The sequence below is a fragment of the Xylocopa sonorina genome, chromosome 1 (genome assembly GCF_050948175.1).
Source record: "Xylocopa sonorina isolate GNS202 chromosome 1, iyXylSono1_principal, whole genome shotgun sequence".
NCBI lineage: Eukaryota > Metazoa > Arthropoda > Insecta > Hymenoptera > Apidae > Xylocopa > Xylocopa sonorina.
Genome location: NC_135193.1, coordinates 17,035,907 through 17,058,897, shown reverse-complemented (window position 1 = coordinate 17,058,897; position 22,991 = coordinate 17,035,907). Strand labels below are relative to the sequence as shown.

At 46.4% G+C, this 22,991-nt stretch overlaps 4 protein-coding genes across 5 annotated transcripts in view; 2 read left to right on the top strand and 2 right to left on the bottom strand.

The window, feature by feature from the left end:
- Nucleotides 1–8,386, top strand: part of 5-ht1 (serotonin receptor) — a 28,043-nt gene extending 19,657 nt beyond the window's left edge. The window contains exons 3-6 of the mRNA XM_076892482.1: nt 5,314–5,457; nt 6,332–6,487; nt 6,733–6,893; nt 7,253–8,386. Of these exons, the coding sequence (XP_076748597.1) occupies nt 5,314–5,457; nt 6,332–6,487; nt 6,733–6,893; nt 7,253–7,739 (948 nt within the window). The 3' untranslated portion in view covers nt 7,740–8,386. The remainder of the gene's footprint in view (nt 1–5,313; nt 5,458–6,331; nt 6,488–6,732; nt 6,894–7,252) is intronic.
- Nucleotides 8,387–10,533: 2,147 nt separating this feature from the next.
- Nucleotides 10,534–14,253, top strand: LOC143423176 (membrane metallo-endopeptidase-like 1). Its single transcript, XM_076894304.1, has 18 exons — nt 10,534–10,587; nt 10,688–10,779; nt 10,848–11,009; nt 11,066–11,149; nt 11,236–11,447; nt 11,509–11,721; nt 11,789–11,881; nt 11,950–12,091; nt 12,149–12,260; nt 12,561–12,651; nt 12,712–12,888; nt 12,962–13,062; nt 13,137–13,195; nt 13,270–13,321; nt 13,390–13,457; nt 13,524–13,663; nt 13,737–13,904; nt 14,004–14,253. Exons 1-18 carry the CDS (start codon nt 10,568–10,570, stop codon nt 14,193–14,195), a joined length of 2,178 nt encoding a protein of 725 aa, XP_076750419.1. The 5' UTR covers nt 10,534–10,567; the 3' UTR covers nt 14,196–14,253.
- Nucleotides 14,254–14,549: 296 nt separating this feature from the next.
- Nucleotides 14,550–16,111, bottom strand: LOC143426190 (uncharacterized). The gene is made up of 3 exons (XM_076899474.1): nt 15,995–16,111; nt 15,073–15,380; nt 14,550–14,802 (listed from the first exon to the last, which is right to left on the bottom strand). The coding sequence occupies exons 1-3, from the start codon at nt 16,109–16,111 to the stop codon at nt 14,574–14,576; spliced, it is 654 nt and encodes a 217-aa protein (XP_076755589.1). The 3' UTR covers nt 14,550–14,573.
- Nucleotides 16,112–18,652: 2,541 nt separating this feature from the next.
- LOC143426518 (neuropeptide CCHamide-1 receptor-like) lies at nt 18,653–22,597 on the bottom strand. Of its 2 annotated transcripts, none has more exons than XM_076900043.1 (6): nt 22,134–22,597; nt 21,689–21,881; nt 21,058–21,191; nt 20,661–20,834; nt 19,986–20,236; nt 18,653–19,197 (listed from the first exon to the last, which is right to left on the bottom strand). In XM_076900043.1, the coding sequence occupies exons 1-6, from the start codon at nt 22,491–22,493 to the stop codon at nt 18,885–18,887; spliced, it is 1,425 nt and encodes a 474-aa protein (XP_076756158.1). In that variant the 5' UTR covers nt 22,494–22,597; the 3' UTR covers nt 18,653–18,884. The 2 variants fall into 2 exon arrangements, with proteins under 2 accessions (XP_076756158.1, XP_076756167.1); XM_076900052.1 differs by having other exon boundaries at nt 18,846–19,197; nt 19,986–20,227; nt 20,657–20,834.
- Between the last annotated feature and the right edge of the window lie 394 nt (nt 22,598–22,991).

Here is a 22,991-nt window from a genome sequence, read left to right as displayed (position 1 = left end):
TTTCTATAGCGTCGTCCTTATCTCGGGGCGCCTGTGTACCGTTCGTTATTGTTCGCCCGCTCCACTTCTCGTGATCTCGGACCCGAATATACTCCCATTCCATTTCGTCGGTGGATCACGTTTTTCTGGATCACTTTCTTCTCGGTATCGCGGACGTTCTCTCGCGATATTCGTACCGCCGTTACAAACTAAAAACCGAGAACGACAATTACTTTACCCGGGCGAGCAAGAAATTATTTCAACGGGAACCCTCTCTTAACAGACTCTCCCAGAAACGCAACGGAGATTGAGCGTTAAAGAAAAAAATGGCTGCAAGCTCGTTCGTTAAACGAAATTTTATCCCGTGAAAAGGGTTAATTATAACGATATCTCCCATCCTTAGACGGAGTTATTGCCGCCGACCTCGACACGATTTTACGGGGAAACAATTTTATTAAACGCATGGCGCTTGCAATCTTTTTTTATGTCTAGCCTTCAAATTATAGACTCCGAGGAGGGGGGCGACGGTGGAAGAAAAACGAGGAGAGGCGAAGCGAGGGATAGGAATCGGTGGCAAAGACAAAAGTCGATTGACTTTCGAAGGCGGATTCCAATACCACGAATGGACTTTTAAGCAGGCGTGCGCCAGAGTCCCACCCCTATATCCTTCCCTCGTACTCCGCTCTTATGAACCGTCCTCTCCTTTCCACGGACCATTCGTTCCCCCGTCTGGAGAATTCTTTGAGCCGACCTCGTTCCGATTTCGCGCGAAATTTTTCGCTGAAACGTCAGAAAGAACGCTAATTACCGCAAGAAGTTACGTGGCTCCGAAACGGCGTTATCAAAGGCCGTCGCGAGTCTCTCCGCTGAAAAATTCTTGTTACCAAAGATACGTGACCGGGTATATATATAGAGTCTTTAACTGTCTCTTTTGGTAGGACGGCTATTAAAAAATACAAAGTGTAGCGGGTCGACAAAGGTGGGTCTGTATTTTTTTTTCTAGAGCGTGTAATTGAATTTTTTAGAGAGCCGAGGGTAAGGACGAGATTCTGTTTGGGGCTTCTCAGGGCCGACGCGAGGAGTAATGTTCTCACATGAATTGTATCCTTTGTGAAGTGTCATTAATTTCCCACCCTGGCCAGCTCCCTCGGTAACTTTCAGTTCTATACTGTGCGTGGCCGTCTCATTTAACCGGCGCGGTTGCCTCTCGATTCAACGAGTCTGGCCTGATTCCATTTATCCGAGATAACCGAGGCCCCGAATCTAAGTGGAAATTGAGTTCGCTTCAGCCATTTGACGTAATACTTAAGACCTTATTTCGTCGGCTTCCCTCGCACCGCGATTCCCATCTTTCCTCGCCGTGGATCGATATTAATTAACGAGCCTCGGTTTCGATCGCGCGACTGAAACTTCTTTTGGAATTTCTCGATCGAATCTCCGGCGAAACGACTTACGTCGAAATCGAAATCATTCACGATTGCCGTCTCAATCGTCGATCAAGTCGACAAGTGTTACAGCGTACAGTCGAATCGGCTCCACCGACGAGAAGTTCTGCCAAGTGGTGTTTGCTTAACGCCGGGATCGACGTAAGACGAAGTTCGAGAGCTCGACGGTTTCGCGTACCATGTGCGACTGTTTTAAGCGCTTCATTTCGAGCCAGGTGTTGTGACAGTTTCGGCACTTGTTGCATTGAAATGGAGACATTAATCTCCTCACGTACTCGATCCGAATCGACCCACCTCCGAGTTACTACCGCGCCATTGGAATTCAAAAAAGTCCAATCGAATAAACCTATGAAAGCCAGCCTTTAATTCTATTCCTACTTCGTATAATTGATCAAGAATTAAACGTGGCTTTGTAAAAGCGGCAGGATTTTAAGAAATCGTCGCAAAACCGATTTCAAAATTGTATCACCTGGATCGCTAAGTATCCGGACCATTATTACGGTCGATACTAGGGAGCGTTTCTATAAAAATTAATCGTCTGTTCGAAAGGAGTGAAGCGAAGCAGAAGTGGCCTCGAGTTCACTGATTGAATGTTCACTGGCCGGCAAATTTGTCGCGATGGATTCGCAGAGTTTTTGGAGCGGGTCCAAGAATCGGCGGAGCGATTGAAATCGGGCGACGAATCCGCGTGGCTACGCGATCAACGCGATAATCGTAGGAATTCACGCAACGCGGCCACCCGGAGCGGAAAAATTCGGCCTACTGGAATTCTGATACCGGCCGTATCGATCCTAATCTCCTTACGACTATGTTGCGCACTGACACCAGCAGATGATTTACGAGGTCGATCCGTTGCGGTGGCCGAAGCCGGAGATTCTATTGTACAGGAACAAACGCTTTCCAATTCAGATAGCTTGTATTCAACACATTGATGCACGACCACCAGCGTTGCAGTTACGTTCACGAACTCCGATCGTCTTGCTTCATCGTGTAATGGATCTGCCGAAGAAGAAGAAGAAGAAGAAGAAGAAGAAGAAGAAGAGAAAAAAAAAAGAACGCTCGTCTTGGGAATTGAATCCCGTTGCCATGGGGAACGCTCCATCGATGGTACGCTCGAGACTTCTTCCCTCGAGTGTTTAATCGCCGGACTTAACGAATTCCATTCGACGGCTAATTCGAGGAGACTGCGTTTTGAACTTGAAAAGTGTGCTGTTTTTTAAAGAAACTTGCTTCCGCTCGCTCGCGAAACGGGTACACGCTCGTGGTCCCTGGTTCCAGTTGTATTTGTCTTTCAGCCGTCGCTGAATTAAACTTTGTGCAAAATATACCGTACAATACCTCTGCGCGGAACTCGCGGTGGCTTTGTACGGATGGCTTTCATACCGCGGACACAATTGCCATTTTTATTATTTATTACTGGTGAATTAATTATCTCGGAGGACGGTATTGCGACGGTGTTTGAATCTCGTTGCTCCTTGCCCTTTATCTCTATCGAAATTAACGCGAGCCTCGCTTCAGGGCCGGTTCGATTAAAGCGTATGAACCTTTTGTCGACCGAAAGGATAGATTATAAAAATTGTTTCGCGGCGTGCCATCGGGAAGTGACTTTGCTTGTTTCTATTAAGGAAAATAAGCTTTGTACGCGACATTCTTTCCGTGCAGCTCGACGCGCGGAGTTTAATTAACGCTTAATTAACTAGATAATACCCTTAATACGGAAAGTTTCATTAAAGGGAAAAATGGAGATAGTGGAACGTCGAAACGACAAATTCCCGTTCGGTCGCCTCTGTATATACGAAGTGGAACGACGGAACGTAACGAAAGAAAGGCAAAGGAAAGGCTGCTCTTTTCTTTCTGGCACAAAAGGATCCCCATAAAGTTACATGCATTTTAGAACAGGTGCTTCTCCGTTCGCCTCCCCTTTTATTAATCTCCCGATTCCCTGCCCCTTACGTCGACGGGATGCATAAGAATGAGCCTCCGCGACACTGCGCACGTGTCTGCCAGCGGGGACGAAAATTTCTAGACACATGTTACAATGGTACTTGTACGAGGAATCGATAAAATGACTGATCGTTGACCGACAACTAGGCCAATTACGAGGGTGGAATCTTGCGGAGCTCGTTGTCGTAAAAGCAGCACTGGACCGTGCCTTCCGGTCTTCGATCTTTCATCGTAGACATCTTACTCTGCATCAGTATAACCGAGAAGCTTCCTTTTTCTCGTCTTTAAAGTAATAAACGAACAAAACCATAAAAGGGACCCTTAAAATTTAATACAATAAACGAAATAATAATTTATTATTATTTATTCATTATAATAATTTAATAAACGATTTTCGAATCGTCGAAGAGGGTAATTTTTAATTCGTTACTGTGGTCTCGTCGAAAGGACTCAGACCTCCTGCTCGCACCTCGTCATTGACCTATCACAACCGTCTGTCACGTACATCGGTCAGTGTCAGACGGCGAGACGATGGTATTTTTACTATTGCTATTGAGACGTACGCATTTCCGGGTAAGGATGTCGGTCATCTGGCTCGAGGGCCCATTCATAACTTCCGCCGCCATCTTGCGTGCCGTCAAAACTTTGAGCTCTTATATCTCGACAACCGATTGAGATATCGAGACGGAACTAGAACTGATTTCAAAAGCATCATTTTTTCTCTATCTGTTCGAAGGGTTTCTGTGATCACATTTTTAGTTTCATTTTCGAAGCTGTTTTATAGTATATGTAGTGGTGAAGGTTTTGAATAATTACGAGTGATTTTAATATTCTCTCCATGCGAGGATGTAGAACCAGCGTGACGGCCGGTGAAAAGTTGAACTTTTTAATCCCGTGTTTTTATTCTTGTAATAACAACGGATGAACAGATTTATTGATAGCTTTTTATGTCCGTTGTTATTGTAGAATGCATTTCGCGTTGCGTTCCGTATTTAATGAACGCTTTCAACCGTTCACCGTAATGCCATGTTATCCTGTGTTGACTGGCTTGTTTTATTTTGGTTGAATTCTTTTCCAATTAGAAGGTACATCGATCGAACGCGCGCGTTCTACTAAATTGCTGGTTTGCAATAACATTTCCCTCTCTTTTTCCAATCGAACGGAAGACGAAGAAAAACATTCGCGTGTCTGCCATATTTTTTTGTTACCCGACGAGTGTCACAGACTTTGTAACGGGGCGCGTGTTATTTACATCCACAATTGCACTGTTCGCGCGTGTGCGAAATTGGAAATGAGTATGTCGCGTAGTTTTCGCTTGCCACAAAGAAGAGGATACGGGGGGGATTTTCGTGTCGACGGAATCCCGGATTGGAGGCACAATTCAATTCGAGCTGGCCTTAGCTACCAGGAATTTCCACCGTCGAGAGTCACCCGCTACAGTCGTTTTCATTATGCCATCCGTTATTACTACAGTTTCTATCGTAGTAGCTGATATTACAATTTCAGACCCCTTCGGTTCCCGTTCCTATATTTTCTCCCACGGTACACCATTGTAATTAAACTTCCTTTTCAAGCGCGGCAAGATGATGATGCTCCGTGAAACGGAAATGATGTTTCGCAAACGACTTTATTCTCGCCTCGAATGATATTCGAGAGACGAGAGTGTATGCACTTGCATGAAACAAACTATAAGGGTGGAAGTACGACCACGAATGTTTCCCTTTGAAACGACAAAAAGCAGATCCGACGTCTAAGCGTTCTTTCGAAGATTCGACGTGAACCGTTTCACCTTTACACTTGAGATATGAAACCCGTTAAGCGTACGGTTCGCGCACGAGGAAAGCGTTAAAGTGAAGCGTTAGGATTCACTTAGGGTTAGATGTAATCGATCGAACGACGAAGCAAACTGCGCGTACTCTCTAACAGATAATTCTGTTTATTGCAGATAAACTCAGGATGGTCGCTCGGGCCTGGACTTTGCGACATGTGGACTAGCAGCGACGTCCTCTGCTGCACTGCCTCGATATTGCATCTGGTGGCTATCGCGGTCGACAGATATTGGGCAGTCACCGATCTCAATTATATACAGGTTAATTAACAACGCCGCGGTCCCGACAGGTAGTCGAGAAACTCTGGCTGGTAACGAGTGGCGAACTTACGTCACGTGGCCACGGGCCCCGTTGGGGCGACAGTGTCGAAAAGGAGATCAGGACGCGGCTGTGGGAACGGTCGTATATTGATCGTAGAATGCAATTCGATAATCGGACTCCGGTGTCCTGCTCCCTTTGCGCGACCAGAGATCATTAAAGTGGAGGATGCAATTAGTAGGGTTATTGCGTGCACCCGCGTGGAATTGTTTGTTCCTCTTTCCTGGAAAGGCTCTCATTGAACCGCGTGGAACACAGCGATCGTGAGATAATGCGCATTACTCTTCAGAAACGTCGCTGAAGACGTCAGTAATTAGAATTAGAGTTCGATCGCGCCGTTTAATTAACGTTGATCGACGTTAAAAGATCTCTACGCGAAACTCGGTTCTGCTCGCCACTGTCGGATGGGATCGACGGAAATTTCGAAGGTAACTCTGTACCCGGCAATCGAGCTGGTGTCGTATCGGTGACGGTTAATACTTGATGGAGTCTAAATTCTGTAATATCCTGGTACTGGCGCCCGCATGTTCGAGGCCAGTCGTTGCTGCGAGATCCGAAACCACGGATTATGGCGATACCCTTTTAATAGAGAGGATAGTTGTAACTTACGGGTCGTCGATAGAGAGAATAAGAATTTCGTATTACTCGGAACGATAGAACGACATCGACGCGGTAGCCTTGTAACCTCGATCCGAATATTATCTCGAGCTGGCGCGATATAAAAATGTCGGGGGGCGGCCAAAAAGGAATCCCAGAGGTGTGGGACTCGCGGATGCAGGAGTGTGATAACCGGTGAAAGAATTTCTTTACTTCCAGGCAAGGAATGCACGGTGGATCTGTATGATGATCGCCGCAGTCTGGGTGGTGTCCATAGGAATCTCGTTGGCGCCTCAACTTGGCTGGAAAGATCCTCATTATTTGGACCGTATAGCAGCTGGAACGTGTCTGGTGTCGCAGGACACCGCATACCAGGTGGGTGCACCTTGATAAATCAGAATCCGCCTGATATTATTTCGATATTGATCCCGCCGCGTTAATGAAATTACTTAGCCGCGAGCGAATCTGACGAATCGAAGTCGAATCGTTCGCGTCGATCGACGTACCAGTCGATGTCGAGAGATACGGAGGGAAGGAACGAAAAATAGTTTGCGTAACACATTTAGAAAGATATTTTAAAGGGCAGGTTTACAGATGGCATTTCTTGAAATACTTTCCAGATCTTCGCCACCTGCGCCACGTTCTACGCACCCCTGCTGGCCATTCTATTCCTGTACTGGAGGATATTTCAGGCGGCACGAAAGCGAATCAGAAAGAGACCGGGGACTATCGTGCAACCACCTCGCGAAAGAAGAGGCATCCTTAGACTCGTCACAAGAAGGTTCCGCTTCCTTACGACTCTGAATAGATATACACGGTTACGAGACTCGTTAGCGGCGCGCCTTAACGATTCCCATCAGAGGCGCGGGGCGCGCCATTCACGATCTCCATCAGACCGATGCCCCCGCGCTCGGTCCAGATTAATTACGTTGCTGAATCGCTAAGCACGCTTATACCATACAGCACCCTCGACGGAAGTTTGTTACTCGATCACTTTACTTGGACTTTTTTTCAAGTCTCGCTCGAAGTAGAAATTTCATTAAATTTCGTTAAACAGATTCGTCGGATATTTATATTACGTTAAGAGAGCGGTAACGAGCCGCGTGGTTCTCGTTTCACGAACGATCCCGTACGTTTCAGACCGAGGGAGGAGTCGACGGCGTTCACCATAACGAGATCCACGCCGGATCACTCGTCGATCTCGCCGGAGAAGTCGTCCTCGTACAACGGTGCGAACGCGACGCAGTCGACCACAGTGACGCCGTCAGCCGTGTCCACGACGACGACCACGACCACGACAACAGTGACGAATCCTTCTAGCAGCCACTCGAGCTCCTCCACCAAGAGAACACGCGAGACGATCGAGTCGAAGCGCGAGAGGAAAGCCGCAAAAACGCTCGCGATAATCACCGGGGCGTTCGTCGCGTGTTGGTTGCCTTTCTTCTTGGTAGCGTTACTCCGTGCCACGTGCGAGGTCTGCGAGCCACCGGAGTTGATTGCAAGCGTCTTCCTGTGGCTGGGCTACTTCAACAGCACCCTGAACCCTGTGATATACACTGTATTTTCACCAGAGTTCAGGCAGGCCTTCAAGAGGATGCTTTGCGGTGGTTCCAGGATAATTCGCTGACAGTGGATTTAAATTCGTTCGCCTCGAACCGCGACGGAGTGCTTGTCGTGTCCCCCCGGGTATGCGTGCTACGCGAGAAACCGGTGTGTGCTTGGGTGTGCTCGAGTGTGTTACGCGGAGGGGTGCGTCGTGTGTACATAAGACAGTTCAGATCACTGTTAACTATTTCCTCTCCTTTGGATAGCGTACCGTTCAACTACCGTATCACGTACTTAGGCATGCCTTAGAGGGTCCGTAGAATTTTTCCCTTGAAAGTTTTCGCGGCAAGTTTCACGGCTATCTGGATGCAGATCGCGGCTGAAAAATTCCGCGCGTCTAACGTTACCCAGGAAAGTTCTCCGCGGGAGAAGAGATTTGAGGGAGGCAAAGGAGGAAAGAACGAAGAGGAGGAAAAGGGGCGCGCCACGGGGCCGATTCGACGGCTATTCTTTCCCGTCGGAACGACTGTTCCTAAGATAGTGCACATCGCACGCGAAAACGTTCTCTCTTTGATATAGTGCATTCCTCGAATGCGTCTACGGATGAAGACATTTTATCTACTAACGTTTAATTAACTACTCGAGGGGAGACAGGAGGGCGGAGACGCCACGGTTTCAAACGGAACGAAACAGCGGATTGCGATCGCGAAGTAGCGGACTGCTGTTGACCTACTTAATGCCTTTGCGATCGTTTCATAATCTCTTGGATGAGAAAAAATTTCAAAATTTTCAATTACACTCTACTGTTTGTTCGTTCGAAGTGACTTCGTGTAACTTCGAGTAAACTGTGCAATAATCCGGATACACTCGTAGACAAGAAGGCGGTCAGTAGATTTTGTCGTCGAACCGTTCGAAACCCTGGCGATATAGGCACGTATACGCAGGAACTATCGTGTACAGATGTATAAACGTTCATTTACCCCCGTTGCTGCTCACGAAACCGCTCTGCGATTATCATTTTAGAAAGTAACGATTAAATAAATAGACTTAGACCGTTCGACGTTGAGTAGATCAGCGATTTCTCTTGGTCGGGAAAAAGATGTCGTAGTTGCCGACGAGGATCCATCAAATTCACGCGAGTGTTCACGCGTCGTTCTATTGTAAATATTATGGCATTTCTATAGTAAGTATTCCCTGCCCTAAGATTATCGGTGAATCGAAACAAGTAATAAAAACAAGCGACCACGTCGTATCAGCTTGCGCCAGCTAATTCGCAGTGAAATTGCGTACCCGTGTCGCGTTCGATTGCTCACCACTTGACGCGAGACGCCTCGAAAGAGACCGTCTTCCACGTTCTTTAAACGACCCACGATTCATATATATATATATACATATATACGTAGAAATCTGAAACGTGTCTTCTGAAAATACCTTGAATCTTGTGGAATTTTTTTCAACCAATGTTTCTGCCTTTTCTCTACTGAGTTTCGTACAGTAAGAACAATTTGATTCGTTCGTTCCGTAATTCCCTACACGTTTACATTTCGATGGGAGTGAGAAATCGATGAATCGTTTTACACAAATTTCTGCCTATCTTTCAATATAACAAAACGTCTTGTTTCTAGATAGACACGTAAGAGGGAGAGACGAACAGCGACGCGTTTTTAAATCATCAGATGATTGTATCCACGATCATTCGATAACGCCTTACTATATACCTACGAATAATCCTTCTACTAGCGACGCGAATTAAGCGTGTTATCGCCGTTTTGCCTCCGTTAAACAGTAACGATTCGACAGAGGGGACAGAGTAAAGCGGAGAGACAGGAAAACTAAAATAAGAAGTAAAGAAAATTGCTCGCTCTACTAAAAGTGGCAGTAGTACAACGGTACAGCGATTTAATTAGTTTAAGGCTGCGCTCCATTTTCGATGAGGCAATATTAAATAAACGAGAGCGGAGATGGTCGTGGTGTTCGCGAGTGTGCCGTAAAAGGGACGAAGATATACATGCTTTAGAGGAGAATAGAGAAACGAGAAATGAAATAGAGGGAATGCTCGAAACGAGGAACAGAAAACCAGTACGTTTACAACGATGCTTCGTATGTATATTATTTCTTTGCAATCACTGATGTAAATAAATGCAACAGTTTCAAAACTGTCGGCTGAAACGCTCGGCTGACGTCAATTTGATATTTTGTGGTTTGCTTCCCATCCACCTACAAAGGAAAAGGGTACACGTCTATCAGTTCGTTGTTACTACGCGGAAAACCAGAGAAGTTTCCGCCTCGTTTCGTCGCGATTTTGCTCGTCGACGCGAGAATTCTCTTCGATCAACAAATGCTACAATAAATTCCACGCTGAAACTATATTCAGACGGACGATAATTATTGCGACGACGTTGCCCCGTAATTAAGCAACGCGCCTTCGTTATTTTCCATGAGAATACCGCACCGTTACGCAACCGGCAATAGGAGATGTTACAGTACCGATATCTGCAGAAATGTTCGAGTCACTGGTCAGGAAATACCGATACTATTACCTTCTAATCAACAATTCGCAATATTGATAATGAACGGCTCGTTTAAAAGTCGACGAGAGAAGCTGCGTTCTTCCATACCTTTTCACGAAAATACGACTCGAGAAATGGATTTCCCCATGATCAGATGCCGCGAGTATAATGCGGGGAAGTAATTTTTCGAATCCGTTTGCTCGGCTACAATTAATTCCTCGCGAATCAATGGACTGGAAATGTTCACGCGAGAATCAATTCGAACGAGCGATTAACAGCGATATCGCGTAACGCCTACATGATATAAAATAATCGCCGGTTGTTTGGCTCGACGTTCTGTAGAAATTCAGATTCCGTAATCAGTATCGTCGTAAACATTGGCAGCGCAATTTCGTTAAAAATGTTGCTCGAAATTCTCTTGTACGTATACGTTTTCCTTTCGATAATTCCCCTCGTTAGAATTTTACCATGCGACTATTCTCTTTCTTACTTCCGAAAATTATTCTCAACTGTTGTACAGATTTTGTTTCGCGATTTTCGTCGACGGACATGTGATCGCCGTTGAACGGAACGAGCGTTCCATCTGTTTGACGGAGGGATGCAAAGAATTCGGTAAATTGACGTTCATACTTAGCGCGAATAGAAAAGAATCTCTCTCTTTTTACGGTCGTATGAAATAGCTAGGAGAATACTAACGAACATGAACGCCACCGCTGATCCGTGCGTGGACTTCTATGAATATGCATGCGGCAATCTGGCAAGGACGCATATACTTCTAACCGGGTGGAATCCCGGGCAAATACGAATGGCCTCTGCCATCGAGAACAAACGTACGGTCAGGGGTAAGTTTCGCACGTCTCGCCAACTTCTACTGGCAGTAACGAGATCGATTTTTTAGAGATGTTGAAGCAGGACTCGAGACACGATGAAATATTTCCTGTGAAAATAGCGAAGCAATGGTACAACGTTTGCATGGACACAGGTATCGATTAGATTCACCCGCTAAGCAAAGATTCATGCGGAAAATCGCAACGTTTCATCGATTCGATCGCTTCGGATTATTCGTAGAGGCTATGGAGAGACAAGGTGTGGAGCCGTTAGTGTCGATGTTGAACGACATCGGTGGATGGCCGATTCTAATGGAACTAGACGAGTGGAACGGGACTGAACAGAGATGGCAGGACATCGACGATTATTACTCCCATTTGAGTGGGTCCAATTTATTTCACGATGTCCGTGTCACGATATACGGCGCTAATTCGACAGAGATAACCGCGGTGGTGAGTGATCGACTCGCGATCCCGCGACGATTTCACTGCTTTTCTTCTCGAATTTATGCAGCTAGACGTTCCCAACATGCCACCGTACTCGTGGATGACGGAAGTGTTCTTCAACGAGACCGATAAAAACCACGTTAGGGCAGTCGAGAAACATTGGGACTTCGCTATGAAGATAATTTTAACCATGGCTGAGGCTGTAAGATTTAACCTAACGACCGATCAGCTGGAGAAAGATGTCGAGGATTTACTTAATTTCGAATGGAAATTGTCCAAGGTTTCGGTAATCTCTAACAGAATTTTGTTATCCTAAATTTACCACTGATTCGAACTGCAATTTACAGATAACCAGTTTACTAGATGATTATGTAAATATGACTGTAGGGGGCTTTCAAAGGTGGTACGATAGTTTAGGACCCCGTACGAAAAATGCCAAGGTTAAAGTGTCTACTTCGCTTCGAGTGTCTCTCGATAGAACTTTCGATAACAAAAATATTCTTTGCAGGTAAACTGGGCTGAGAAAATAATCGCCATCTTTCGAGAATCGAACGTCGATATTTCCGAAGATACGATAATCAAAGTAACCTCTCCCAATTATTTCAAGGACTTAGTCCTGTTGCTCGACGAATCTCCGAGTAGAACCATAGGTAAGATCGACCGTATCGATTAGAAATTGTTATTCCAATTTATTGTCTCTCGCACAGTGAATTACCTTCATTGGAGCTTCGTTTCGTCGACAATCATGAGGACTACCAACGAGATGAGAGAATTGTTCGCGAGCATGGACGACGATGCCGTGCCGGGAGAGGAGGTCAGGTTTGTACTACGAATTACCGTTCGATTAAGAGTCGAAAGTGGTTAGAAGTGACTGGTGGTGGAAATTAAAAGCGAGGCTGTCGTAACACGCGGAAAGTATTAAACGTTCGAACGGGTATCTGGCGGTGAATCTGACGCAGCTATGGAAAGTGGGACGGTGGCCCGAGCGGAATACGGATGCGGTCCAATTTAGATTATGGCGTGCACGGGATGCAGCGGCACGTGACGGCGATTTAATTTGGATTAGTCGTCCGAATTACATCGCCACGGGCGGCGCGATTATTTTCAAATTATTCACAGGTCCGACTTATGCATCGCGGAGGCGAAAATGGAAGACGTCGTCGCGTACGAATACGCGAGGAGACACTTCTCGAGTGATACGAAGAGGATGGTAAGAAACGTGTTATCGATACGAGGATAGGAATTAAATGCGAAACTTGTGACTCGTCAGGCGTTGCTCGCGTTGGACGATATGGAAAAGGAAATGGAGATCGATATCGAGAATTCGAATTGGCCGAACGAAGAGATTAAAGACACTGCTTTAAAAAGAATTAGATCTGTAAAGAGATACATCGGTTACCCGGAGTGGTACAACAATGCGACTGTCATGGCAAATTATTTTCACGGGGTACGTTAATTTTTACTTTGTTAATAATGTCGTGAACGTTGAGGAAATTGTCTGCTATGGCTTTAATTTGTAGCTGGAGATGGGACCGACGTACATCGAGAATGCTTTGAAGTTTCAAAGATACTACAAATTGAAGGAACTACAAAGTCTAAAAAACGAAGATGCGGAGAAACCGTAAGTATTCGTGTAATGATTGAAATTCTACGAAGATTGAATATTCGAATTTCATTTCGTACTTTTCTTCTTAGATGGATCGTCGATCCTTTGACGATCAATGCCTTTTATTTGAGTAAATCGAACTCGATAAGTAAGTAAGACCTTATTACGTGACAATTATATGATATAAGCAAGTACAAACCTTTGATCTGCGAAATTATATAGCCGTTCCCTTGGCCAATCTACAGAAACCATTATTTAGCACTGCTCAGCCAAAGTACGTAGAAAAGTATCTAATTGATTATTCATGGAATCGTCTTTAGTTATAATATTTTTCTTTCACAGCACGATGAATTATGCATTGACTGGATTTTTATTGGCTCATGAATTATATCATGCGTTTGACGAGCTAAGTTCGTAGCATTTTCTCATCAAAGTCGATAATATCGGCAACTTTACTAACCAGAAAATATTTCCAGGGCGTCTTTACAACGAACGTGGCGAGGCGATAAATTGGCCAGAAACAATGACGAAAGAGTATTACAAGAGCGCTCAGTGTTTCGTCCGACAGTATAATAATTACACTTTAGATGGGACGCCTTCTGGGCCGCGAGTCGAGGTGATAATTAATTATATCCTTAATGAAACTATCGCGAGAACCGTTTAAGAACCTTCAGCAAATTGCTCCATAGAATTACGGCAATCAAACCTTTGACGAAAATATGTCAGACACCATGGGAGTAAGAACTGCGTTCAAAGCGTACAAACGAAGGGAAATAATAAACGGCAAACCAGACTCGGCACTGCCTGGCTTGGAAACGTTCAGCAACGATCAACTTTTCTTTCTATCGTTCGCAAATGTAGGCATCTTATTTAATAAACGTAAATTCTTTCAACGTAAAATCGAAATTTCAAGGTATCGATATCTAATCGATGTAACTATTTTATTTTTGTTTAAGTTGTGGTGCACACGCGACAAGTCCGATGAGATCGATAGATTAATAATCGAAGCCAAATTATATCAACACAGCATCGCGCGATTAAGATCCATCGGGTCTCTTTCGAACAATCAAGATTTCGCCGATGCATACTCTTGTCCCTTGGGTAGCCCAATGAACCCTCAGAAAAAGTGTAACATATGGAAAGTATAACACTATATTTCAATTGGGATACATTTTAACTCGTTGCTGTCTCCACATCGCTAATGTAACATTCCAAGTCTAACTGATATCTAAGCTCAAGTGTGTAGCCTAATAAAATTTGATTAAACAAATTTTTCGTACGGTATATTTCAGAAAATAGTTGTTCGAATCGATCGATGTCTGCAATGTCCAACATCGGTAACGCAGTTTAATTTAAGCCGCGGAAATCCATCAGTAGTACCACTTTATTGTTTTGTTGCTTGTATTTTACCTATTTTTCCTGAATTCACATAACTCTATATTTTTAGGAAATTGAACATCGCCAGAAATTGGGACTTTCGTCAATATTTCCGCACGAAAGGAATTTTATTACAATTGGATAATACATCAAGGGAAGAGGATAGAGCTGGATCGTTTAATTTGCAGGTCCGTTTCTGACAAAACGGGGATGATATCCAAGGTTCCGCTTTCCTCGACGCTCGGTTTCCTAAAGAACAGCTCTCGCAGTAATGTCCCTTCGGTGGTGGGTTCGTCCAGATCGTGTTTGCTCTTGATTCGTACGTTTTGCGAACGACACGAGATGGACTCCTTGTCGAATTCCTCTTGAATGCTCCTCCTGTGGAAATATTGACGCAATGAGGTTCCCGAACCGGAATTAAATTCCCTCGACTTTTTTTTATCAAAAATCAAACTAATTTATTTCCAGCAAGCGTGGCAAATGACGAGCGAAAATTCAATTTGAGCATGAAAGAATTTCATCGCGGAATTTCTCGCCGTTGTCGTCGTCCATTCGAGAAACAGATGGAACGCCGCATCCACTTTTTCATTTACGAAAGAGAATTAAGTCTATCCTCCTTTCATCCGGTCGTTAATCGTGTTCCCTTACGTCATCGTTTCCTGATCCTCCGTTTGACAAGCCTGGTGAACCCTCCCTGCGGCGATTTTGTCGCGATCCAATCTCTCAGCCTCGAGTAGATCCATTGTCCTTTGGAATTTTCCTTCCAGCGTATTGGTTTCCGTCTGCTTCTCGTTCAGCGCGTTCTGCAAACGGGACTTTTCTCGCACCAGCTCCCTGACAGTCTCCGTAAGTTCCAGGAATTGTTTTTCTTGGGTCCCTATCTGCCGTGTCAACAACTCTAGGATATGTGCAATTCGAGTCTTCAGCTCGTTCGTTTCGGCTCGCGCCTGGTTCAGCTAACAGAACATGATGAAACGCGATACCAAACGGAATTTCCCAGTCCGTTTCGTGTTTCCGTGTTTCCCTTTTTTCTTTTTTTTTTCTATTCGATTCGAAGCATCAATAGCATAACAGGTTTCGGCCGCAAAATCCACCGGTTCCCCTTTAACCGTCGAAGTTAAACCGCGCCAAACGCGGTCAATGCCTCGACAAAACGAAATTTCAATCACTTCCCCGCGCACTATTGCCCCGTTGGTTCAGAGTTCGCTTAAACTATATCGTACAGCGATGCTTTTACAACTCGGAACAAGGTCCCATGTAGTTACGCGGAGTTATTTACCAAGGACTTTGATTTAAAGTTACGAGGGTAACTATGTACCATTCGCGTTCGAACTCCTAATCGACGCCTATACTTTTACGATCGACTAGTGCGTCTCGGGTGTCTTACGAGACACTTACTACCGACGTAGATCGAGGCTGCTCACCCCCCATCGTCGTTTATCAGAACCGACCCCTTCTCCGTTTCACCGCGCTGTCCCTCATTTTCCGATCACGACCCTTTGCCCAGAATGTAATCGTAAAAATGAGCACATCGATACAGCGCGCATCTAGATGGACGAAACGACGTTACTTGATATTCTAGTTGCTTCTTGTCGGTTTCGTAACGATCCAGGGATTTCTGGTACTGGTTTCTCATCGCTTCCTTCTCGGATTCGTTGACCACCAGCTCGGACTTGGCGTCGCGCATCTCTTTGGTGCATCTGCGCGAGGAAAACAAAAAAAGGATGGCTGGCTCCACAAACCGGATAGAAAATTGCAATACCGCGCGGAATAACGTAATTAGCGGCGCACTAGTTTAAATGAAAACGACCCAGGGCATCCGGTCGATTCATTTTCCCGCCAGAATTAGTCGCGCGGTCTCTCTTTTTTTCCGCGTTCCGTTTTTTCCCAACCCGCTGTAACTGCGCTCGCGTATAAAATTCCTGTAAAACGAGACGACCATTCGGCTCGCCCCTCGTGTTAATTACGTAACTTCTAATTGTCACTTTATTTTCGCGGGCAAAAAAAAGAAAAGAAACGAGAAGACGGGAAACAATACGCGACAGCTGCAGCGCGCGTACCTATCCTAATTGAAACAGAGGGTGCCGCTCGTAAATACGAGGGTACCAGGGATAATCTTCGACGTATAGCCGGTGAACAGGATCGTGTCCCAAAGTTATTTCAGCTCGGCTGCGCTGACGAACACATTGGAACTCCGCGGTCGAACTTTTAATAGCTGTTCGCTGATCAATTTCCGTGATGAATCCCTTCTGACCCTGTTCGCAGGTTATTACCAACAATTGACGGCGTACGTTATAATTTATGAGAAGTCGATCGGTCGCGGCACGCGGGTGAAATAAATACGCGCTGTTTGCCGTTAAAATTAATTATGAGACGCGAGGTGCACGCGACAGAAGTGGCGGGAAATGAAGGATCGAGTGGCGACGGATAACACGAACGATCGTGCAGTAAAACGTGGACAAAGAAAAAAACGGATTTAAGTAATATCCGCTTGTAAACGAGCGAAATTAATTATTAAGCGCTGTCGTATACGTCTATCTGTACGTCAGCTTAAATAACGTCGTTCGAGTAAAAACTGGGACAGTAATGATCGCGCGGGTTCGATATAAGAGGATAACAGTTGAATGGAGGGATGGAATGAATGAACGAGTCGTTTCTCTCTGGGTATTTAATAAAAAATATATCGCGACGCGAGGTGACCCGGAAGGATAATTTACTTAATCAGCTGCTTAACTAGCTGGGCTATTCTTCTTCTGTCCGCGGGGCAGAGATCTTGTATGTGAGGAAACGAGGCCGCGTCTCCCTCCGCGTCCATAGGTTCCCCTTTGCATTTCCAGCAGAATTCCTCGTCAGCCTTCACCTCTTCGCTCTCTGTCGAGATCGTTTGTCTGCTCGAAGATTAAACAGTTACAACGGTATCCCCTTTATTAACGAAAACGAATGGACGGCACGCCGCGTCGGCTCGACCGATATAACTGTCATCTATGAAAGGGATTTCCCTACATTTCAACTTGAAACGTTGCGAGCGTACAGGACAGATTCGTAATATAAACAGCGAGACGAGCGGCGTTCCATTCGCCCACTGGATTTCGTATATATTAACACGTGCCACGTGGCCTTTAGTGTCATCGCGGTGTCAAACGAAACGGGAAATGTCTGCGAGACAAATTTTCCACAATCAAAGCGCGCGTATCGATTCGTCACGCTGCTGCGGAGAGGTTACAATTCCGCGCCCTGTATCGCATTTACGAGGTTAATCAGGAATTCAAGAGCAGAATTGCGGTGAATAGTCGAATCAAGGAATATTCTATCCTTCCGACGTTGTCAACAACCGCACAACCGTGGAACGTATCGTAACACAATAACGAGCACCGTGTTCGCGTCGAACTTTAACCTAGTTACGCGCCGATGGAAAGGATTTCGATTCGAGCACGCACCTTTGTCGTTTCGATGCATGTACTCGTTCTCTCGGTAAATTTCCAGGGTACGTTGATGTAATTTCGCCAGTCTGCGCAGAAAAAAAGTTAGCGAGATCGGTCCGTAGAACCTCCGCGTTTCACCGTTGCGAACACCGTGAACCGTGGCGCAGATGGAGAACGCGGAGGTGTATAAAACAATGAAACATCCGAAGGGTAAATGGAAAGTGACGTTCGTGAATTTCTGTACCTCTTGCTCCATCTGATATAGGAATTCATAAGTGTACCATCATCGTAGTCGTTCGAATACATATCTGCCAGGTATCCCTCTCCGGTCCCCAGGCTCTCGTACAGCCGGAAAGTGGTTACGACGCGGAAGGTCAGAAGTCAGAAGGGGCGACTTCCGGGCTCGATCCTCGCGACGAGCGCGCTACGTCGACCGAATCCCTGGTGGAACGATTCGTTGCTGTCCAGAGAGCACTCGATCTCCGATGCATCGCGTCCCGAAGTTGGATTTATATCGCGTTTTAAACGATACTTTCCCCGGGAGCGGCAATAATGGACCCTCTCGATGGTAAATTAAATTATCGATCACGCGAGACGAAAACGCGAAAACACGGGCGTGGGATTGGCTGTGTACGATTCTATCGAGGGGAAAAATAGGAGAGCCGGGAAAGGGACGAGAGTGAAGCAGAGAAACAACAAGATTAGACGTCTGAATTTTATTCACAAAAATCAATACGCTTTAATCGTGGCTACTTATCGTAGTCTTTGCGATATCGCAACGCGATCCACGTGTCGCGATACCCGAAGCTAGCTTTCTTCGCTGGTGCATTTTAGAAGAGACAATGAGACTCAGACGGAAACCCACGAGAGATATGAGATGCGTCACACGAACAAACGTGGCACTTAACTTAAAGATATGTCTGTTCCTTCGCTGCGGACAGTCTCTCACGAGAAAAAAAAAAAAAAAGAGGAACGTAGAGCACGCGCGCGTTTGGTGTGCACGTGTTACCAATGATCGCTGGATAATTGCCAAACTATTCAGTCCTTGGATTTTAACGAGCACTCGCGACTAATCGGCTGTTCGGACGTCGAGCCTCGATGGCTCTTCAGCCCTTCCTCGACACCGTTCGGGCACGCGGTTAGACTAATGGTCGTTTCCTGTTCCTTGATCGGGATACTGGCCCTCGGATCGGTCCCTAGGATGGACAGATGCACGCTTCGTTGCCCGCGACGAGAGTCGTACCTCTTCGAGCTTATCAACGAGAAACTCTGTCCACGTCCTCGCGAGGTCAGGTCTGAAGAGCGGCGGTATCGCCTGCGGATCCTCCTCGGCACGCAACACAGCAGGTACCTGCGAGAAAGTTCGCGCAGTTTACCAACTACAGTTCATTAGTTGTCCAGGATAAAGTTAGTCCCCCCACGTTGCGACGTTAAAACAAGGAAGCGCGGGCGAACGATCATTCCACCTTACAAATTGGCTTGTTACACGATCCCGCGTCTCTAATTACTCGCGAGAATTCCTCCGTTTTTCGAGGGATCGAAACGATCCGCGAGAGCGTTCCGGACGATAGAATTTTCAAACGTAAAATAAGATCACGCGAAACTGAATTAGAGGGGAATTCGCGATTGTGTGGTTTATTGGAACCAGCCGGGTATGCATAGAATATTGATAGAAACTTGAGAGACAGATTGGTACTCTGTATAAAACTCTATTCCAGCTGGCAGTCGCGCGATAATAAATATTCATGGTGGCGATCGATTCGTTTCAGTTTTTGATGGGTTCAACCGGGATCGATTTTCGCCTAGACCCGTGCGACGTGCGGTAAATGAATTGCAGCAGCGAGAGCAGTCACCAATCGACGTGGAACGGCATCAGTTGCCAGTTAATCAATGAAATTTTTATCGTGTTCGCGGGGAATTATGGAAATAGGTCGAACGAGCGGTTAGCGACAAGTATCGTATTACCGGCAAGTTTCCTTTTACACTGCATACTTTCTATCGATAGATCGCTAATTTCCGTTGAAACACGACCACCCATCAGGGAAACGAAACTTGAATCCCCGCGAGCTTCAAATGCACATGCAATCTCAATTATCCAGGCGTCATACATCGGAAGTTCAAATAGAATTTCACGCGTACCTGTCGAAGTATTTCCTGAACGTGCTGCTGACGCAGTACAGAGCGATAGGATTGATGCAGCTGTTGGTGAACGCCAGACAGAAGCTGAGGATCCGGAAGTAATGCCAGAACGCGTTGTAGTCCTTCTGCGCGGTTGGGTGGATGTAGAACCAGAGCATGAACACGTGCTGGGGGAAAAAGCACACCGCGAACACGATCACGAACGCCATCACCATCTTGGCCACTTTCTTGCGCGCCTTCACCTGCTTCACCTACAATCGAACGCGATCGTTGTCACTCGAGTCGCGCGTCACCTGGCCCCAAAGAACAGGCGCGCTCGACGTTTCTCCGTCAACGACTAAAAACTTTGCCCGGACTTAGTTCGAAATTCCGCCCGACCCTGCGAATATTGCGCCACGAGCTTAAACGAGTCCCCGTCTCTTCTACGATAAATCAGTGCAGGTCGAAGTTTGCAACATCGAGCATGAAGTTTGCGGAACGCGAGTCGAATCGAAAGGTATCATCGCGCCGTCGGCCCTCGCGTGCACCGGTTGATAGCTGCCTTCTCAAGTTTAATAGGATCACGGACGGTCGTAGACGTCGAAATACGTCGAAATACGTCGAAAGAAGATACTCGTGGCGCAGACGTTGCCGGATAAAAGGGGAACCCCGCTAAGGGTTGGTCTCTCGACTCACCTGCCCCTGCATCTCGCCAGGAATATTTCTGGTGCTGCGCATCAGGTGCCTCGCCATCAGGATGTAGAAAACCGCGATGATGCTCAACGGTGTCGCGTAGTATATGAAGAAACGGCAAACTAAAATCGTCTTTGGATAATTCGGTCCGAACTCCTCGGGGAATGGGTAGCAGGCCTTCGAACAGGGCAAGTAGCTTCAAAGATCTTTCTAAGGAACCGATTAAATGGACGCGGGAATGATAATTTGCTTGAACAAGTAAGTGGAGTAACGGCGGTTGATCTTGTCAATGAAAATGGGAGGGGTAAATGGATCGTGAGGTAGAAGTGTCGCTCGTTTCGTTAATCGATCGTAAAAGTTCGAACGATAAAAGTGATCACGGTGGTTCGACCGAACTCACGCGAAAGCTGACGTTCCTGTTCACCCTGAAAACCCTGATGTAGGAGAAAGATGCCGGGATGGCGCAGAGAATGGCCAGCAGCCAAATCAACGCCGCGACGATCACCGTGAAACGCGTCGCTCGCCTCCCTGTACCTTAAACAATAAAAGTCGAGTAGTCGGGACAGGTTACACGACGGATGATACGTGTATTCTTGCCCGCCGGAGAATGTTCGCCTTTTTTTTTACGGCGCGCTATAACTGAAATACTTTTCCTTTTATGAGCAGAGGGAATTCGCGGATCCATCCACTGCAAACCTCTTCTTTACCATCACCGTGACAGTCGCGCCACTATTCTCTGAATATAACTTCGAAGATATGAAAGAGATTTCGAAGGGAATGGCCGAAAGTATTTTTCTCGAATAAAATAAAATATAAACGTTTGTTAGAACTTTTTGATATTGTCCTTCGGCGCTCGACTCCGGAAACGACGTACACACTCGACTATCGAATAACGCCTCGGTTAACAGGTTAAATCAAGCCGAAAGAATTTACACTGAAATTCTGGGATATTTTACGTTCTCGCGTTTCTCCGCGCGGAAATTTCCGCTACGGAATTCATAGACAGGGGGATGGGAAATCGAAGCTCGTACCGGTGGTGTGAAGTTTTCTCATTGGATCGACGATGGCGAAGAATCTGTCCGCCGAGAGGGCCGTTAACGTGAAGACGGAGACCCCGATGGAGATATCCTTGGCGCACTCGGAGACCTTACAGAGCAGAAGCCCGAACGGCCACGAGTCCAGAATGTACACCGTGAACGTGAACGGCACGCACGTTACGATCACCTGCATCGCAATAATAAGCAGACGTATCAGAAAAATAAGAAAAGCAATAATAATATCACCTGCGGATAACAGGTTTCAAGGATATTCGATTATATGAACAAAATTGAAAAGATTAAGGAAAGAAAGGAATATACGAGGATATACGAAAGGGAGATAGTCTGGAAAAGCAAGAAAAACATGACTGAAAAAAAGACAGAAGAATACAGAGAAGCAGAGTTGATACATGCACGTGAAATAACAAGGGTCACGTGCCAAGAGATCTCCAAGGGCCAGCGAGAAGACGTAAATATTGGGGACGTTCCTCATATTGCTGTGCCGCAATATGGTGAGCGCCAGCACCCCGTTCCCCGTGAGACCGATCAGAAGGATCAGCAGAAAGACGATAGGCACGATGTAAGTTTCCGGCCGTTCTCCATACGGCGTGTACTCCACCTCCTCGTCGTCGAGCTCCTTCAGCATCGTCTGATCGATCCCGCCGTAAACGTTGTCCACGCTGCTGTAGCGCTGCGTGGTCGACGCGATCCCGGACGTCGCTCTGAGGATGGACGCTGCGGACGGTGCGGTCCATGAGAACGAGGCGAACGGAGAGGCGGTGGTTCGAGCTTTGTACATGTTTTCGTCGATTCGTTTATCGAGACTGCGCGTGGTCCCCGTTTCTTTCCGATGGACGATCCTCGCGTATCACATCTTGCTCGCGTTCTCCGGTGGCCAGCGACCTCGAGAGCGGTTCACCAGCTCGTCCCTCCTTGGCTTTCGGGTGGCTGGAAATTGGAGAAGCAAGCTGCGTTAGCGAAAGTTGTCGGCAAATCGAGCGGAAGGTCGCGGGATAAATGGGGAAATGATTCGCGAGGACGTGTAGCGGAGGAACGGCTCGCTGGGGGCGCGGAGGAAATTGCACGCTCGAGGGCACACATTTTTCCCTCGCCAAGTGCTGGCGCAAACACCCGCTTTCCGCGGCATAAGGACCGATTAGGGAGATAAATTTTGCGAACGAAGATAGCAGCCGGGATATTCTTCGTTTGGGCTTAACGAGTGAACTCGAGACGACGATTCCTCCGACACGCGTTCGCTTACGGTCGTGCCGTAACGAGCGCTCCGCCGCCTCAACCT

What these genes read in the sequence shown, in the direction of transcription:
- LOC143423176 (XM_076894304.1), top strand. Translation starts at nt 10,568, where the DNA reads ATGTTGCTCGAAATTCTCTT. An exon ending in CTTCTGGGCCGCGAGTCGAG is followed by an intron (nt 13,664 to 13,736) that starts GTGATAATTAAT and finishes ATTGCTCCATAG; the next exon opens with AATTACGGCAATCAAACCTT. An exon ending in TCTTTCTATCGTTCGCAAAT is followed by an intron (nt 13,905 to 14,003) that starts GTAGGCATCTTA and finishes TTTTTGTTTAAG; the next exon opens with TTGTGGTGCACACGCGACAA.
- LOC143426190 (XM_076899474.1), bottom strand. Translation starts at nt 16,111, where the DNA reads ATGCGCGACGCCAAGTCCGAGCTGGTGGTCAACGAATCCGAGAAGGAA. An exon ending in AGAAGCAACTAGAATATCAA is followed by an intron (nt 15,381 to 15,994) that starts GTAACGTCGTTT and finishes ATGTTCTGTTAG; the next exon opens with CTGAACCAGGCGCGAGCCGA. An exon ending in GAGGATCAGGAAACGATGAC is followed by an intron (nt 14,803 to 15,072) that starts GTAAGGGAACAC and finishes ATATTTCCACAG; the next exon opens with GAGGAGCATTCAAGAGGAAT.
- LOC143426518 (XM_076900043.1), bottom strand. Translation starts at nt 22,493, where the DNA reads ATGTACAAAGCTCGAACCACCGCCTCTCCGTTCGCCTCGTTCTCATGG. An exon ending in TGGCCCTTGGAGATCTCTTG is followed by an intron (nt 21,882 to 22,133) that starts GCACGTGACCCT and finishes ATTGCGATGCAG; the next exon opens with GTGATCGTAACGTGCGTGCC. An exon ending in CTGGCGAGATGCAGGGGCAG is followed by an intron (nt 20,237 to 20,660) that starts GTGAGTCGAGAG and finishes GTTCGATTGTAG; the next exon opens with GTGAAGCAGGTGAAGGCGCG.